General features: G+C 38.9%; 1 protein-coding gene across 2 annotated transcripts; it reads right to left on the minus strand.

Annotated features, from left to right (window-relative positions):
• Nucleotides 1–92: 92 nt before the first annotated feature.
• Nucleotides 93–15579, minus strand: plpp1a (phospholipid phosphatase 1a). Of its 2 annotated transcripts, none has more exons than XM_062434228.1 (7): nt 15323–15579; nt 15048–15219; nt 8104–8255; nt 7179–7459; nt 3976–4033; nt 2359–2535; nt 93–1314 (listed from the first exon to the last, which is right to left on the minus strand). In XM_062434228.1, the coding sequence occupies exons 2-7, from the start codon at nt 15103–15105 to the stop codon at nt 1198–1200; spliced, it is 843 nt and encodes a 280-aa protein (XP_062290212.1). In that variant the 5' UTR covers nt 15106–15219; nt 15323–15579; the 3' UTR covers nt 93–1197. The 2 variants fall into 2 exon arrangements, with proteins under 2 accessions (XP_062290212.1, XP_062290211.1); XM_062434227.1 differs by lacking the exon at nt 8104–8255 and adding an exon at nt 10729–10883.
• Between the last annotated feature and the right edge of the window lie 2700 nt (nt 15580–18279).

Here is an 18279-nt window from a genome sequence, read left to right on the forward strand (position 1 = left end):
GAATGCATCTATGTGGCCAGAATATATTGAACATACATACTTTTTATTTTTTATTTTTTGTGCTCACATAAAGCAAAAGTGGTGCATCATGATAAAAGGTAAACAACACAAGTTTTAATTTTACATGACGGCTCATGACATAATACATCAGACACTTCTTTTCCATTTGTGTTCATGTTGATAAGTAAAATGGCTTTATTTTTCCTTTTTTTCTGATTTTAGACATTTGTACATATTTAACTTTTTTCAATAAAAATCTGTATGTGATATGTTTTACATACAGATTACACATACAGATCATACAAAAAGTACATTGTTGTCTGTTCACTTGATGGTATTAGTTCTTAGATACACAGGGAGCTGTGATAGCAGCAGTAGCAGTCCAGCAAAGGCAACATGGGACTCAAACTGACGGCCTACTCTTCAACTTTCTAACCAGATATGACACAAGTCAGGCGTTCTCCTTTGACTATATTCGGTTAGATGGTTGGAGAATCAGACGGCAGTGGCCTGGAGTCAGCAGCTCCACATGTGAAGCAGTGTAGCCCCCTCTGGTTTAGGATTAGCTTTAGTCTCCCAATACATTCTGATGCCTCTTATAATTAGCCCTTTAAATAACCTAGTCAGCGTTACAAAACTCTGCTGTCTCTCAGGGTGTTGGAGTGAATTTAAAACTGATCCTAAATCAGATCTTTGAGCAGACTGACTCCAGGGCAGGAAAAGCACAAAGCAGGGTTACATTCACAGGTTTCCAACCCTCCTCTCTCTTTCACTCCCAGCAGTGGTCAGACCCTTTAGTGGGTGCATGCAGTTAAGTCTTCCCACCGGCTCAGTAGATAGATACATGCTATATGGTTCCCGTCCTTAGAGAATCTCTAGCCCCTAACTTACATCTCACTGTAAGCATATACAAGGTTGTCTCGGCACTTTCCTTCCACACGGAGGGTTGGCAGACAAGACGGCAAACTGCCTAAAATGATAGTCTTTTAAAATCTAAAACAGGCCTGAGGTGTAGCTTCAAAGTGTCTTGAATGTTTCCTCTGGGATGCACAATCATCCGCTAACTTAATTGAAGTAAAAACCCACGCGGTAAAATCCAAGCAAGGGTATTTGATGAGAATCTGCGTGAGATGAAAGGCTAGAGAGCTGGGATCCTGGGTGTGCGTTTGGACAAGAGCAGAGGTATCCTCGCTTAGCTTAGTTGGGACTTTCAAAGTTTCCATTCGTAGGGGTCTCCTGCAGGGTTGTGTGGGGGATGTCCGCTTCTTTATGGGGATCCTTGGATGGCTTGAAAAAGTCAGACACGAAAAAGACCTGCAATATACAGAAAGAATTTTTAAAAATCCCCGTCCACTTAAAAATGTGCTAATTTGCTGTGTTTACTGAAAGTCTGAGTTTAAGACGTGCCACTATGAGCACTACAATCTGTGAAATCACAACTAGTTTGGAGCCAATTGTGGACCAGTATTCAATTTACACAAATGTGATGTAGAAACTTAAAACCTACAGTGCAAAAAAAGAGTGAACATTTCAGTGAAGCTTTGTGTTTTTTAAACTATTTAATTTTGGATTTCTAACAAGTAGATTTCATTTAAACAAATACTAATGAAGCATTTTACAAGTCTTCAAATGTCTGGAGGGGATTTTTGATTATTTGCATCTGTCATTTTGGGAAAATATGCCCATTTACTTTCTTGCCGACAATTAGATAAGCTAGTGCACATGGAGAGGGTTATCAAAGTTAAGAAGCTACAGATGTTTGGCTCGGCTTAGCATAGGTGTTTCCAGGGAAGACTGGAAACACCTGCTCGTACAAATGGTAACAAACTGCCTTCCAGAAACTCTTAATCTCACGTATAAGTATGTTATATCTTGTTTGTTTACTTCATACAAATGACAGTTGGCGGTTTAATGGGGAAAGTTATGTGCCAAACTATTTTTTTGGCTAGAAGAAGCGACTTCCTGGAGTCTCCTCTGGTTGCCTGGCAACCTCAAGGTGACTCCAGGGGCCAAGAAACGGTTAAGTACGTGACCCATGAATAATATCACAATTTGCTGTATTTACAGTTTGGTTTTTGTACAGACTAAACAAACAGGTTACATGTTAATCAAAGGTGCAGGTAAGTAGGTTTTTTGGGTTGTTTTTTTAAACCTTTGGATGGAACCAGGCTAGCTGTTTTCCCATTTAGTCTTTATGCTAACTAGTTTCATACTTAAAATAGTACTTATTCATTGATATTCTCATCTACCTCTTGCCACAAAGTGATTAATGTCGCACTATTCCTTTAAAAAGCACCAGTCAAGGGCAATGAATTTGTCACCAAACAGCTTAGTTTAAGATAAGGGCCCAGCACTTACCACCAGGATAGCCATAAGGGCTCCCTGCAGGAGTCCAGTCAGCACATCACTCCAGTGGTGTTTATAATCTGACACCCTCGACAGTCCTGTGTACACTGAGGCAGCAATCAGGAAGAACTGGATTGTGGGTCTCAGCAGCCTCGCCCATTCAGCCTGGAGACGGGCCTGCAGGTAGAGCTGAGGAGGACAGGAGAGATATGTTTCTAACATGCTGCAGTCACAATAAGAACAACAAAAAAAGTGTCTCTGGCAGTGATAATGACAAGAATAGCGAGCGCGAGGTTAGATAGTCTCCTGGATAATCGGTGTAGTGGGCGGCATTCCTGCGAGACAGGCAAATGAGCTGTTGTGATTTTTTCTGATTACTCACTGTGTTTACATTTCCACACACGAGACTAGTCCATCACGCAGGAAAATGTTATGGAAATGGTTTCCTAATGTTCGTATCGTAAACAAACTTCTGAAGTGAGAAAATGCTCCTGCAGCAGTTTTCACACACAAGTCATGACAGGAACAGGAACTTCACTGATAGGAATCATCTGCTTGTTATATAATCACAACAATAATTCAATCTGATATTTAAATGCCAGTTTGGTCTTTGGTCAGCTGAACATCAAGTTCCTTTGTGACATAAACCACACCATTCATTTTGTTTGTATTAAAAACAGGGTGTGTCTGTTCTTTTTTATTTTATGTCTGACTCAAGGACAAACAAGTGTAGCCGCTTTATCTTCTTATCTTAAACTGTGTCAGTTAATGAGTGGTGTGAGAAAAGTAAAGTACTATGGGTAAAATGTTCATATGTCAACTGCTGTTTCTTGAACTTCCAGTCCGTGCAGAGGGGGAGAGCTTTGTGTTGGCGCCAGGACTTTGTCCCTATGTCTATTTATATCCCCTAATGTTGGATGAATCAGCAGCCTATAAAATGATCAGGGCTGGCCAGTAAAAGCAGCTCTGAAGGACACTCAAAAAAAATGCTGCAAATCTCTGACCAAGACAGTGCTACTGATAACATAAAGAAAATATAAAAAGAAATGTAAAGACATCTTGAAGCACTGCAGTTTAAAGCAGTAATTTGACATTTTGGATATATGCCAGGAGTTTTATAAGAAGATTGAGACCATATTTATGTCTGCATGTTAAATATGAAGCTAAAGACTGGGAATAGGGGGAAACAGCTAGCCTGGCTCTGTCCAAAGGAAATAAAATCAACTTACTAACACCTCTAAAGCTCTCTAATTAACATGTTCTTCATATCTTATTTGTCAAATCTGACAAAAGTGTAAAAGTGACAAGTTATGGATTTCGCTACCTTTGAACAGAGCCATGCTAATTGTTTCTGCCTATTTCTCATTTAATCAGCTGCTGCGTTTAGCCTCATAATTAACACACAGATATCAGGGTGGTATTGATTTTTCTCATGTAAGCATATCTCCCAAAAATGTATTCCTTAACGCTCGTTGCACATAAGCTTAATATGCATTAACATGAATGAAAAGATATCAAAAGTGTTTTCAAAAAACAGAACGTCCTGTTTTGCCATGTGCATTTGAACACAACCTTCCAATAAGCACTAATTTAATTGCAGATTAACATGCAACAGTGTTTGATACTCACAGCCAGGAACATCATGCAGTACATGGAAAAAGAGGAGTGGCCAGAGTAGAAGGATAACCTGCAACAGAAGAGACACAAGCATGGCTCAACACTTTGCTATGTGTTTAATTCATTTAATTGGCAAATTAAATCTTGTTGTTGTAATAGGTCATAGTCACATCTGTTAGACAGAGACAGAAGCCCACAACATCACATCCTGGTGCATCTATATTAGGAGTCTGACTGACAGGTAAGTGTGTTGGTTGCTGTGAGCATCTTGGGGAAGTGACTCATCAGGGAGATGTGGAAAACGGCGGTTTAAACGAAATGCACCTTCCACCCCAGCCCTGCCTTAGTTACTTCCTGTTTATAATAACGGTGCTGCACTGCAATGTGTTTCATATGGTTGTCTGGACCACGTCTGAATACACACAGACACACACATACCATACTATAACCGTACACCAGCTCATTAGAGTATCATTACACTCTGGCAGTCGATGAAGAGTTTGGGGCTTCACGGTGCACATGATGAAACATGTATTTTAGAGTTGGTCTCTAATGTGGACAAATAACCTGTAGCTTTTTTAAGTAGCAGGTTTACCAATATGTCTGGATAAATTTGGTGGGTAAGTCATTGACTGGCCAGAAACCACAAATATGATGGAAAGAAAAACAAACTTGTTTCCACTGTAGCCTCACCACGAATTAAATCTGTATCATTGGCTTTAAGAATTTTGAAAATATGTCAACAAATATCGGATGGATTACTCTAAGATTTTCAACAGATATCAATGTTTTCCACAGAATAAATCCCACTGACTTTGGTAATCCCCTGACTTTTCCTCTGATGCTACCATGACGTTGACATTTTTTTAGTTTTTAATGAAATGTCTCATGAACTGTTGGATGGATTGCTTTTAATTTGGTTCAAGAATTCATGTCCCCTTTTGCATGAATTCTAATAACTCTGGTGATCCTCTAATTTTTCATCTAGTGCCATCATCAGATCAAAATTTGGATTATTTCAATACCTTGATTCATGTCCAAATACCTGCAAAACTGATCAATTTTCCATCTGCCTCAGTTGTATTTTGTGTTTGGTGCTAATTAGCAAATGTTTAGCATGCTGACACACTAAGACTGTGAAAAAGGTAAACATTATATCTTCTTAACATCGGTGAACTCTCTGTCTTAGTCTGTTAACTCTTAGTACTAGTATTGTTAGATTACAGTAAAGCAGGGAATTCAAATCTGGGGATGGTGGTATCCTGAAATTAAAATGTATTATTCAGGGCTGTAATTAATAAGTATTCTCATTAGATTGTTCAGTTTTTCAATTAATGAATTAAGTAATTAGTCTATTAAGCTGTCATACATGACACATTTCTCCAATTAATAGTCCAAATACCCAAAGATTTACTAGACTAACTACTAGCTATATGAGACTCAAATCTGGGGCCGAAATCAGAGTTGGCATTTGTGCTTGTTAAATGACTCAATCCATTTTCAGTATTGTTGTTTGTTAAAGGATAGATTCACATTTTTTAAAGTCTGTCATAAAACAACAGTCAGGTTCCCATATGATTAACGACACAGGTTTTTCTTGCTGTAATCATTCCTCATGCTGGCTATTAGAGCATCTCTTCCAAATGTGCTTAAGTGATGGGGGCCAAAATCCAAAGTCCTTGTTTTGTCCTTTAATTTTCTGTCAAGTAATCAATTAATCAGGTGTTTGTGAGTGGAAAACCCAGGCTAATCAAACTTGGTAACAAAACCCAACATTCCAATGCAATAATAATGCTGACCTCTGCACATCCTCAACAGATTAAAACTGCAAGTTGGTCTGACCCTGTGAGCAACACTCATTGTTTATTAAGTAATGCTGTCAATTCTGACCAGGACTGTGTTTCTTATAGATTTATACCTTATAAAATAACTTTTTTTACAAAGAATTTTTTTTACCTAGTGCATCTTTGCCTTTTAAATGCAAACTCACACACACACACACAGCTTCGACAGTAGGCCTCCTCTACTCCGGGAAATTTAAATTAAGCTAAGGAGGAATCATATTACAGTAAGATGATCCAGAACAGGCTATCCCGACCTGCTCCCTCGTCTCCTGCTGCACTTTCACGATTAGCGTCTAGCAGACCAACACACACACACACACACACACACACACACACACACACACACACACACACACACACACACACACACACACACACACACACACACACACACACACACACACACACACACACACACACACACACACACACACACACACACACACACACACACACAAAAGCTGGAAATATTATGTGTCTGGACATTAATCTTAAAAATCTTGGATATTTGCCTTAAATCATCCTTTCTCTTGGTCTGCTGATAAATGTTCATTTCATTATGATACATTAAAAACTAACTGCAGTGTGGTTAAGGGGTTCCAGGAAACATCAACAATATTGCACCACACCCTGTAAATGTAGAGTAGATAACCCACAGGGAGACAGAGAGGTGGGGGGTGAGGAGGTGGGCACAATACCACTCCGCTCTCGGGGAAGGCTTTTGCTTTAGAGTAAAGAAGAAAACAACATACACCCCGACCTTTAAGTAGAACAACCTAACCTTAGAGTAAAGTGGAATAAAACTCAACCTATAAACACTTATTAACATTGATACAATCGTGACTATTTAGGCCTCTGCTTCTATAATTACTGCTGGTGTCGGAGGTTTTGCTTACAGAATGAAAAGTGGATATCCTCTCCGCCCTTTATACTTCCTTCTGTTCTGAGCTGATAAAGCATAGAGAACCTAATCAAAACATGTCCTACATTCCTGTGACCTTACTCAATCCCACCTCTGGTTTCAGACTTCAACTGCATCTTGCACATATTCACTGGAAACTGTTGAAATGCCCAACCTCACAGGCGAACGTTGTAATAATTCCTTGTTATTGCCGTTATTGCATAATCAATCATAGGTTGCCTACTAACGCATTTAACCTTCGAACTTTGTGGCTGCACCAGGAATTACAAAACAATGGAGAGCACAGATTTTAATTTTTTTTTCTCTGTGAGATTTTGTTAATCTGTTATGCAACAAAACAAGGGTGAAGAGTCCAGCAAGTTTAAATGAGGAGCTGATTTCAACATGAACTATTTAATTCAGCCATTTCTGAATGCTAGAAAAGATGTGAATATAATGGTAACACCAACCTGCCCTCATTGGACATCCTCGCATCTCCAGTGCAGGTGAACTCATCGTTGTAAGCCCCTGACGAACAGTTGATAAATTTCCAGTCAGGTTTGCACACATCCAGGAAGTGCGGCCTGAGCCGGCCAATAGAGTATTTGGCTATGTCTGTCAGAGACTGGCTCATCGCAGCACCGAAGAGGAAAGTACCGACTGCTTTGTAAACACAGGCAACATAGCTGCCGAAAGATGACTTGGATTTGAGGCGCTTTAGATAAACTGAAAGGCATTCGCCAAAGATCATCTGTAAGAGGGAGGAGGGGGGCAAAGAGAAAAGTTACCTTCGATATTTAAATGTACTTGCAACATCAGAGTCTGCAAAATTCCATAATCCAATCATTTTACATTCAACATAGGATCTACAACAATGAGGTATGTGTCAGAAAGGTACAGTCTATTACAAACCTATAACATTATAGAGGAATGTCCACTTGTGTGAAATAGCACATAATATAGAAAAGATAAAGGCCAGAGGATGATGTCCACTTAAAATCAATATGTATATAATACTTCATTTAGGAGGAGGTGATTGAGACCAACTGAATGCTAAGAGTCTCACATCTGTCACATTGAGGTTGCAAACTGCTGCAGCAGCTGCAGGTTAATTGAGAGCTGGTAACCTTTCATTTTTAAAATGTTAGAGTTTTGAAAGTCCATAACATGCTGCTAGCAAATTAGCTCACAACAGTTAATGGTAGTGATGTCATGCAATTAAAAACACATACATTATTACAGGATAATGTATTTAGCAGCAACTGTGGATTAGGAGAAAGGACAGAAGTAAAAAGAGTGTAAAAAGGTGAAAAAGAAAAAAGGAGGAAGAGGAGTAAATGTAAAAAAACCAATAAGTAATCAACCATTAGCAGTGAATAACACAGAAGCACTTACAGTGAGTATTGTGATGGGAATCATAACACCTCCTAACAACTGATAGGAAATGGTGTCTTCTTTATAGGGGTACTTGATTGAATCGTCATTACAGAAAAAGCCTCGGTGGAAAGGTTTGTGCTGCAAATTGAGTATTGCAAATGGTAGTCCAGCTAGCAGAGAAGTAATGAGAGACAAAAATATAGGTTAAAAGATCATGTCACTGGGCCTTGCCCTTACCCATCATGCAACAGTGTGTGCCTATGCAAAGAAAAAGACAGCAGCCAAGTTGCATCCTTTGCATCCCCAGAAGGCATTGGCTTCCTCACCAAACTTTCAGGAACACCAGGTTGAAAATATGAATGGTTATAGTGTTGGCATGGCAACCGTCAGTTAAAAGCTGATAAAGAGAAGACGTTAATGGAAAAAAGTCAAATTTAAGGGCACAAAAATGACATTTTCAAGCAGGTTTGGAGTGCAACTGGAGCTGTTGTTCCTCTCCGTTTGAAGCTGGGATCGCTGCAGTCGTGTTTTATCAGGGATTGTGTTTCGAGATTGGTTTCCTGTTCCTACTGTCGAATTCTCACCGACAGACCCAGTGAGCCACAGCTGTCAGCATGTGAGAATAAACAGTTGCCCACATGTGACTGAAACATTCACACACTACACACTTTGTCTTTGCTTCCTCTCAATACAAAAATGACTATCGCTGTCTCCTCTTTATCTCTGTTCTCTTTTGGCAAAACCACACACTTTCCCTCTTCCTGAAACGGACTGTTACCGCTCTCTCTTCCCACATAATCTCACACACCTTCCTTTGCCAGACAGTGAACGATGAAGTCAGTCCTTAAAAATTAGGCTACGGTAATATTTACAGGACAAGAAGAAGTGTTACAGATCGGTTATGGTTACTCATGATACATAAAAGCCTGCAGGCAGCGATGGAAGAGATAAATCACTGATACCACAAAGCAGTAACAGAAGAAGCACACACTCCAGCAGCGTTTTCCGCCTCTGTCATTCTCCAAAAACAATCGGTCTATTCCAGAAGAGCATTCCAGCTATTTTAAAGAGCAGAGGGACACAGCACGCAGCCTCCATGTCTGTTGCATTCATTAACAACAGTGACCGAAACTTTCACCCAGGAGATTAAGACAACAAAAGCTTGGCCTTACTCTTTGGAAGCAGAAGAAGAAATTGTTAGGTGCTTAATGTTATGTGTTTAACAGCTATGCAGACCTGCAACAATTAGTCAGTTAATTGATTAGTCGATTAGTCACCAACTATTCTGATATTCAATTCAGCGTTTTGAGGGTTGTTTTTTTTTGGTTTTTTTAATGTCCGAATTCTCTGGTTCCAGCTTCTCAAATGTAAATATTTTCTGGTTTCTTTAGTCCTCCATGACGGCAAACTGAATATCTTTGGGTTTGCTGGTAGAGATAAAAGATATTTGAGGAAGTCATCTTGGGCTTTAGGAAATGATAATCAACATTTTTCACCAAGAAACTAATCAGATGAATCAATAGTGAAAATGATCGTTAGCTGCAGCTGCAGCCCTACAGATATGACTAGATTAAGTTGTGGTTTGAAACCGAATGTCAGTATATGTGTTTGGTTGTTTCAAATGATTCAGACTGCTCTTATTGAAAATATAGTCTTTAAGATCGATTAAACTCTGTTGTAAATCTATATAAATAAATATATATGTACAGTAACAGTCAAAAGTTTAGATACATCTTCCCATCCACTTGTATGAGAAAGTGTGTCCAAACTTTTGACTGGTACTCTATGTACTTCATATTTATACTTTATATACAACAGCAGATCAAAATGAAACAAATTGCCAGCTCAAAAAAAAAGTACACATATGCATATCAGTCCGTACAATGAACGAAATGTCCACAAGCGAAATGTGGGTCAAGACCCAAGACGAAAGCTGAAAAACTAAAATCCTGGTGGATCAAAGAACAATACAAAATCCGGTACAAATCTTTGGCAGAAATGTTGATCAGCCCTCTTGCAGTAGGTGAGATGTTGACAGAATAGCTGTTTTGTTAGTTGACACAGGATCTAAAATGGACTCAAAGCCTGTTTCTCTTTAGTATTGATTGTTTTTAAGTGGACATCCTCCTTCACCTGAAGCTTTACAAACACATCTGCAAGAGCCGATGTGGGTGAACACCTCTAAAATTGTCATTACATGAAAAAAGTCTCACACAGGGGGTAAGAAACAGTAGCATAGCTAAACAAAACATACTGCAATAGTTGATTTCAATGAGAGTAAGTGTGCTACTGTAACAACTACTGAACAAATGAAGTTATCTCTGTTATCATACAGGCCACTAGAGGTCTGAATAGAACCTAAATAACGGTCTAGGAACTTGTTGGTTCTACTTCCTGGACCCTCCTCACATTGGATTTTGACATTTTGACTTGCCATAGCAGGAAAAGCATGTGTAGCTGATAAGAATAAATATGGCTTCTTTCCATGAAGGTGTGCCAGTAAAGCCATTACGTTACCACAGCTGATGTACTGGCACACCTTGATGAAGTTATCGGTTACAACTCTGATTGACAAGTCAAAATATTTTCCCCGAGACAGGTCATGTGTCTATATCAAACCCGCCTTGACCAACTCCTACTTACGCAGCTAATGGGCAGGGTGAAGCCTACAGTGTAGAGCACTGTGGAGGTGATTGTGCTGTGGTGGAAAGGGTACTTGATGCTCTCGTCGTTACAGAAAAAGCCCCTCTGGTAGGGGCGGATCTTACCCAGGTTAAAGGCTGCCAAAGGCAAACCTCCTGTGGAGGGAGAGATCAGGACGAGTTACTACTGGTGGAAGAGGTCAAAAGTTAAAAAAATAAATAAAATAAAAATAAAAAAGCAAAAGGTTGAGCTCTTCAAATCTGTCATCTTTCAATTCAGTCATTGTAAGAAACGAATGTGTGCCAAATTTAATTTGTGACAGAAGTGAGAGACCCCAACCTCAATTAAAGAATAAGGCTGGCAGTATTTTTCCTTTTGTCATCAAAATGTTTTCATCCCATGAAAAGACAAAAACCAACATTTCATAGCTTTGTCTCTCAATACTTACTGACTTCTGCAGCCTGTCCATGGATCTCAGCCACATTTGTTCCTACCAGGCGTAAATCTTTAAAAGCTGATCAGGAATATACACCTTCAACTTTTAAAAAGGCTAATTTTTTTTGTTGTTGTAGTTTTTAGGAAACATTACTCCAACAGGACTGAACAGGGCATTTGTTGGGGACTATTTTCTTGGCGGATTAACACACATTTGGTGCATTAGTGATTATTTACGGTAGCAGGACAGTATATAAGAGATCAATTCAAAACAAACTACAGCACCTATGTTAATCATAATGAAGGAACATATCACATAGTGCAACGGAGGGACTCTTTGATGTGTTTTTAATCATTTTTGAACAACAATGTAGATCTATGACACAGAGAAACAAGCTAAAAACTGACTTGTTTGAATGAACAATTCATTGTTGGTTTTGGTCTTATATTAATGAGATGTTTTAATGCTGATGATAAGAAATATATAATTATAGCCAGCCATATCCTTTTACACTGAGCCCAGTAACAAACTCTGCAATATTATGTGTAAAACTGCAAAAAAATAAAAAATAAAAAAAATACACAATGACTTCATTACAGACAAAAAACATGACGTTATCTCTGGGCAGGTTCACATACTGGAGGACTGAGAAGCTTCTAGCTAGAGCACCGAATCACACTGGCGTGAAAGGTGTTGTGGACACAGTTAAGCACTCCCTATAGATATAATAACATAAAGATAACAGATTATGCTAATAGGTTTTGACAGGTCAAAGTCTGGATGTAATGCTGCTTTCATTTCTCTGGCTGGTTGGTCCCTTAAGCCTGCTGTATGGCGGGGAAAAGATAGTCATTCGTCCGTTCAAGCAGAAAATTAGGGTCAATTATAGAGCTGTAATGCACATTTTCACCATCCGCAAATGACAGAATATACACAAACACATTACATCAAACAATCAAACACCTTCATCCCAAAACTGTCTAATTCTGTTCTGGTGCCGTTTCTACAGCTGTCAGTGTCAGCTGTGCCATCCTGAGTTGATTGGCTTCAACAGCTGGAAATGCCACAAAGTCAAAATGGCATCCCTCCCCCTCAAGTCATTTTCTAACCGCACCAAGCAGTAGTGTTGCACTTTAACTTGATCCCCTCTCTATAAATGTACAACTAAAGGACTAACCAACACAAACATACAGACAGAAAGAAAGAAATGTGGATATTTTAACATAATACGTATTAGTAGGTTTCCAATAAATCTCTCACCTCGCCTGCTCAATATTTTTATTAAAAACAAAATAAACCAGAGCAAACAATCTATCCCTGCTCATTATGCATGTTTTTTTATCTCCTGACCTCTTATCAAACCTGGTTGCTACAAGCTTAAACATAATACTCAGTACATGTGTATGCATGTTTGGTAACAAATCTGGATGACTGTGGGTAGCAGCCTCAGTCTGGAGACAGACTATCAGATGCTTGGGTATAATTTAATAGTGTGTATGTATGTGTGTGTTTGTGTGTGCTTAGCGGAATAATCAAATTTGCTTATGCATCAGTCATCCATAACCTGACATGCCAGATGGTTTGTTGCACAGAACCATCTGAGGAAAGGGCAGGCACTTTCAAAAAATATTTGGCAGGTGAATGGATGAACCATCTATCACTGTCTATTACAGTCTTAGAGAAAAAGCGGGGTTTGTGGCACAAGCACATAACTTGAAGCCTGACAAGACAGATTCTCACGTGTTGTCGTGATCTCGCAAATCCAGCTGCTTTGCAAGCACAAAATCACCCAAACAGCTCAGCATACTGCTTCTCGCCGACTGAACACATGTTCTGTAGTAAGGCACTAACAAAATTATGCAATATGAAACACATATGTAGCCTGGGGGGTTCAGTAATACTTCAAAACAAATGTTGTCAAATTTCTCTCAAGAACAAATGTGTAACTGTAGGAAATACTGAAAGGTATAGCATTGAGTCATGGTGTATGTCAATCATTCATGATTAGTTATGAAAGGCACTTAAGTCTGAGAGACAAAGTCTGTCTGCGTCTGTGCTGCAAAACTGAAACCGCACAGCACTTTTACAGTCATTCATATATTCAATATATAGACAGGCTGCAAAAAACTGAAATAGATTAAGATAGAAGACAGAAAATCAACTATTTTGATAATCGATTAATGCTCAGATTCTTCAGGTTCCAGCTTCTTAATTGTGATATCCTCTGATTTCTTTAGTCGTGTATGATAATAAAAGGGAAACAAGAGGACACTGTACATTGCATCTTGATATGATCGACATTTTTTGCCATCTTCTGGTGTAGTGTAGCACGAATGACTAATCAATTAGTCAAGGAAATAATCTTAACTGCCAATGAAAATTGTTATTTGCAGCCCTTAACATGATTAATGCATGAAAGTCACCCTCCACTTAAAAACATGTTTTGTTTGTTGTTCCCACAGTTGCATGTTTGACCTTCACTGTGCAGAATGATGTATGTGAAGACAGACACGAGAAGGCTGTTTTCACATTCATCTGCTGAAAGTGGAAAGTTTGTCTGTGCTCAGTGAAAATCTAATTTGAAGCGGTGGGTCTGTGAGCGTGATTTGTCACATTACAAATAGTTTGGAAGCCAATTCTGGTCAAGTATGCAATTAACACAAGTGTGATGTGGAAACTTAAGGCCTCCTGTGCACATACAAGAATAGACAAAGGGGAAGAAAATATCTTGTGTCCAACAGTTTAACTTTTGAGATTTAATATATTAGCATTAGAGTTGTTCCGATACTGATACAGTAATCGGAAATGCCTCCGATACTGCCTAAAATAATGGATCAGGTGTCAGCAAGTAAGCAAGTCTATGCATCGATCCGATACCAAATAATTTATTAATACACTTTAAAGTATTTTCACACCTGGATAAAATGAAATCTATTATTCTCCAAAACAGCAGCCTTTATGGCAAGCTGCTCTGTGCAGCCACTGGCAAACTATTGTTTTAAAGCAGTGAGGAAGAATTGATAATTGATAAATAGTTTAATAATAGCAATTTGGCAATATTTTACACTAAAAAGCTCAACCAGAGAAAGAATGTGCACTAGTGCTGCTACTTCCAACACCAGCAATCTTAGGAAAGCATTTAAAAATGCATTACATGAAAAATACCAGTCATATCACATCCATACAGTGTTGATAGTATACAACTTTTTTTCTTTTAACACAATGGTATCAGATTTGTACTTGGTATCAGCTGATATGCAAGTTCAGGTATCGGAATCGGTAAGAAGAAAAAACAGTATCGGAACATAGAAAATGGGCATGTTTATATCAATTTTAAGATTTTAAGTTTATTTTTTGTGGGAAAACTTCACCAGACACATTATTACTGAAAGTACAGTATTATACATACATCTTAAAACATGTATGCAAGGGATCTTCCATTATGTGCCTATGAGCATCTGAAACTACTGAAAAGACGTTGGCGTGACTCACTAAATTTGCATAAAATGTAAATTAATCTAATTCCTCATTGTACACTATTGAGAGGGGTTAAAAAGCTACAGTAACACATCACCACGCCTACTTGAAGAAAAAGAAAAAAACACTATAAAATGCATAACAAATGACATAAACATACTGTTCGATTAGTGGCAACATTAGAAGTTAAAATAAACTTGTTAAACATATTAAAAGTCTGAGTAAATCCCACTCTTGTGCTGCTGAACACACACCACTCCCTCTTCACGTGATGGCAAGCAAGTTAATATCCGCACAGGAGGATTATATCAGGGCACTAATCGGCTTAATATCAATAATAGCAGCAACTAACAGTGCACCACAGTTGTTGGAAGCTATAAAAAAAGATCTTTTAAAAGACACGTACCTAAAATCAGACAGGCGACATCGAGCAGGATAAAGGGGATTCCTCTTGTCTCGAACATGTTGGCTCTCGTCTGTCTCAGCCTCGACTCCCTGGCTGCTGCTGCGTCCTCTGCTGTAATAAACACCAGGGGGATGCTCCTCCTTGGGACGTCGCTGCAGCCGCTTCCGATTCACTGTGTGAGGTCAGAAAATCGCTACAGCAAGTGCTACAAAAACGCAATGAAAAGCCGACGCCCTAGTAAGACACACAAACACAGAGGCTGCAAAGCAACATACCGGTGGTAATCAAGCGCAGAAAGCCGTCCCGCTGCTGCCGATGTCGGTGTTGTTGTCCTCGGGTGGCGTGGAGCTGCAGCTGAGTCGGCTCCTCCGCTGGTCTGTCATCATGATTTAAAAGCTGCTTGGAGTTTAGTGTGTGTGTGGGGGGGGGGGGGGGGGTTTAGCTCTCAATCTCAGGGGGGTCCGAGCATATGGATAAACACCTGTCCAGAGCCGGAGTCTGTGTATATGCGTGTGTGTGAGAGAGAGACCGGTGGCACACGAAGCTGTTTGAGGGCTACGAGACGCTCCGAAGGCGACCAGCTGCAGGCCTGATGCCGCATTCAAGAGCTTGGAGGAACGTCGGAAATACGAACATTTGCCTAATTTGTTGACCTGCGTGTCTTACACAGTGGTTGATTCGGTGAATTCTTTTTGAAGCAGCACTTTTTAGCGTCAAAGACCCTCTAAACTGACACAAATTAGACCATGGACTCCCATCTGATAAGATTGTGTCTCGGCCAGGCACAAAAGGGTGATAAGATGTTTACTTTTAGATGTGAAAGTGTGTGAAACCCATGACCAAAGTAGTCATACAGTCTGCCATTGTGTTATTTAATGATGGAATTCCAGTGAAAATCAATTATTCCCCTTTTTGCCCCCCGTGGAACCCCTTCAATGACCCCTAGGGGTCCCAATATCCCACTTTGAGAGCCACTGCTTTAAAAGGATAGGTTCACAATTTTTCAAGTAAACACTCAAAGAGTTTCCTTGCTGTAATCATCCCTCCTGTTCATACTGGCTATTAAGAGATAATTTCAGTGTGCTTTCAATGTGAATTGTGGGGGACAAAATCCCCAGTGTGCCCACATTTTCATTCAGTACAGAAAACTTTTTTTTTTTTTAAATGTATCTGAAGCATATATGAGACTTTACTGGATTGTGATTATAAATGTAGCAGCATTTTAATGTAGTGGGTTAAAGTGGAACTACTAGCTACTTTAAATACTACTGGTTATATTATCCATAACAATGAATGAATATGTAATCAAAGCTCTCAAATAAGTGTAGAGGAGTAAAAAGTCCAGTATTTCCATATAAAGAAGGGGAGAAGTAGAAGTAGCATAAAATGGAAATACTCAAGTAAAGTAGAAGTACCCCAAAATGGTACTCATGTAGTACTGGAGTAAATGCATTTTCCACCAATAAGTAGCGTTGGTTATATCAACAAACAGTTATAACAGTACTTAAACACTCAGTACAGGCTCACAGTATTAAAGGATAAGTTCACAATTTTTCAGGTCATTGCCACACAATTCCATATCATCATCTGTAAAAAGGACAGCCTGCATGGCCCGACAAGGCTACTAGACGCCAACGCAGTTGTGTTATACATCACGTCTCTGATTTTGAATGCCGACATGCTATCTAAAATCACACATGGGGGCTTTATGCTGGCTCTGTTTGGTTTGGTGTAAAAAAAAAAAAAAAAAAAAAAAAAAGCAAAGTCGGCATAATGATGGGTCTTCTTAACAACAATATTGTGGGATTTCTGTATAAAATGTGTTGATGTAAATTATGGGGGCCAAAATCCACAGTGTCCACACAGTCATTTTGTGTAAAAATGCATTTAAAAATGTTAAGTGAATATCTGTCATATTCACGTCTTTTTAGCATCAGATTCCCTCTTGTGTCTCCTCATATGGTGTTTCCCTGTTGAGCTGTGGTGGGAGTATAAAAAGAGGGGCTTTGGCAGCCTTAAAGAGTAATGTTGAAATATATTGACATAATTTGACTTATTTGGACATCTGAAACTTCATATCAGCTTCAGATAAATGTTTAAACACATTTTTACACAGGAGGAAGACTGTGAAATTACGCCCCCATCATTGCAAGTGCATTATGAAGGGATCTTTTAATTACTAGTATGAACAGGACGGATTATTATGGCAAGAAAAACCTGCTCCAGTGTTCATTTGGGCATCTGACTGTTGTTTTAAGACAGATTTAAACAATTATTATCTTGTCATTTAAATCCAGCAGTTGATTGTATCCAAAAGGGTATTGTTGTGATCTCCCAGATGTTTATGGTCTGTCTGGAATGATAACATGTTTGCCCAACACGAAACCAACGCTTAATTCAAATATTTCCACACATCCAGGCTTCTTTGCTCCAGCCTGCCATAGTTTATCTAGTAAAATGTAGACATCTGTGGGGACGAAAATATATATCAAAAGGATAACACGCAGCTGAATAAGTTCAAAGAAGTAGTTTTGATGTTCTTGCTAAGGTTAGTTTAGAGAACACTATGAAACATCAATAAATCACACAGTGACTTTGCTGAGGTCACAGATGGGGCAACACCTGGCTTTGATATTTGCTTTATATACAGACTAGCCTACCTACACACCTGGGGTAGGTGGAGCATGGATAGCACAGATTTAATGAGCAGTATTTATATTTAATATCTGCATATTAGTTCCATTATTCATGTTTGCCTATTCGTACATTCAGCATTATTCAAAGATGGAGAAGGAATAAATCATAATCTTTGATCATAATTAAAAGAATATATAACTAGGAAATTGAATTTCTTATGGAAAAACCATATCTGACATAATAATAAAACATAAATAGGGTGAATAAGAGTTATTGTCATTGTCATTGTCCTGTTCATTTGGCAGAAAAATAGTTAATCACATCACATTAATTCAACCTATTCAATGCAGAGTACTTTCATATGTCTTAAAATATATCTGGAGAGGATCTTTAGCCCAGGAAGATGATCTCATCAACTCTGGGAACATTTATCAGGCAGGGAGTTACAAAAAAATCCACTGGCACCACAGAGGACATTTAACCAATAAGAGATCAGGGTGAACGTTAGTATACTGAGAAGAGATACAATTATGTATTAATCCCACTTGTTAGATTGTATTTGTGTACTGATCTGTCTGCAGTTTTTTGCTGCAGT

The sequence above is a fragment of the Scomber scombrus genome, chromosome 15 (assembly GCF_963691925.1).
Source record: "Scomber scombrus chromosome 15, fScoSco1.1, whole genome shotgun sequence".
Classification (NCBI taxonomy): domain Eukaryota; kingdom Metazoa; phylum Chordata; class Actinopteri; order Scombriformes; family Scombridae; genus Scomber; species Scomber scombrus.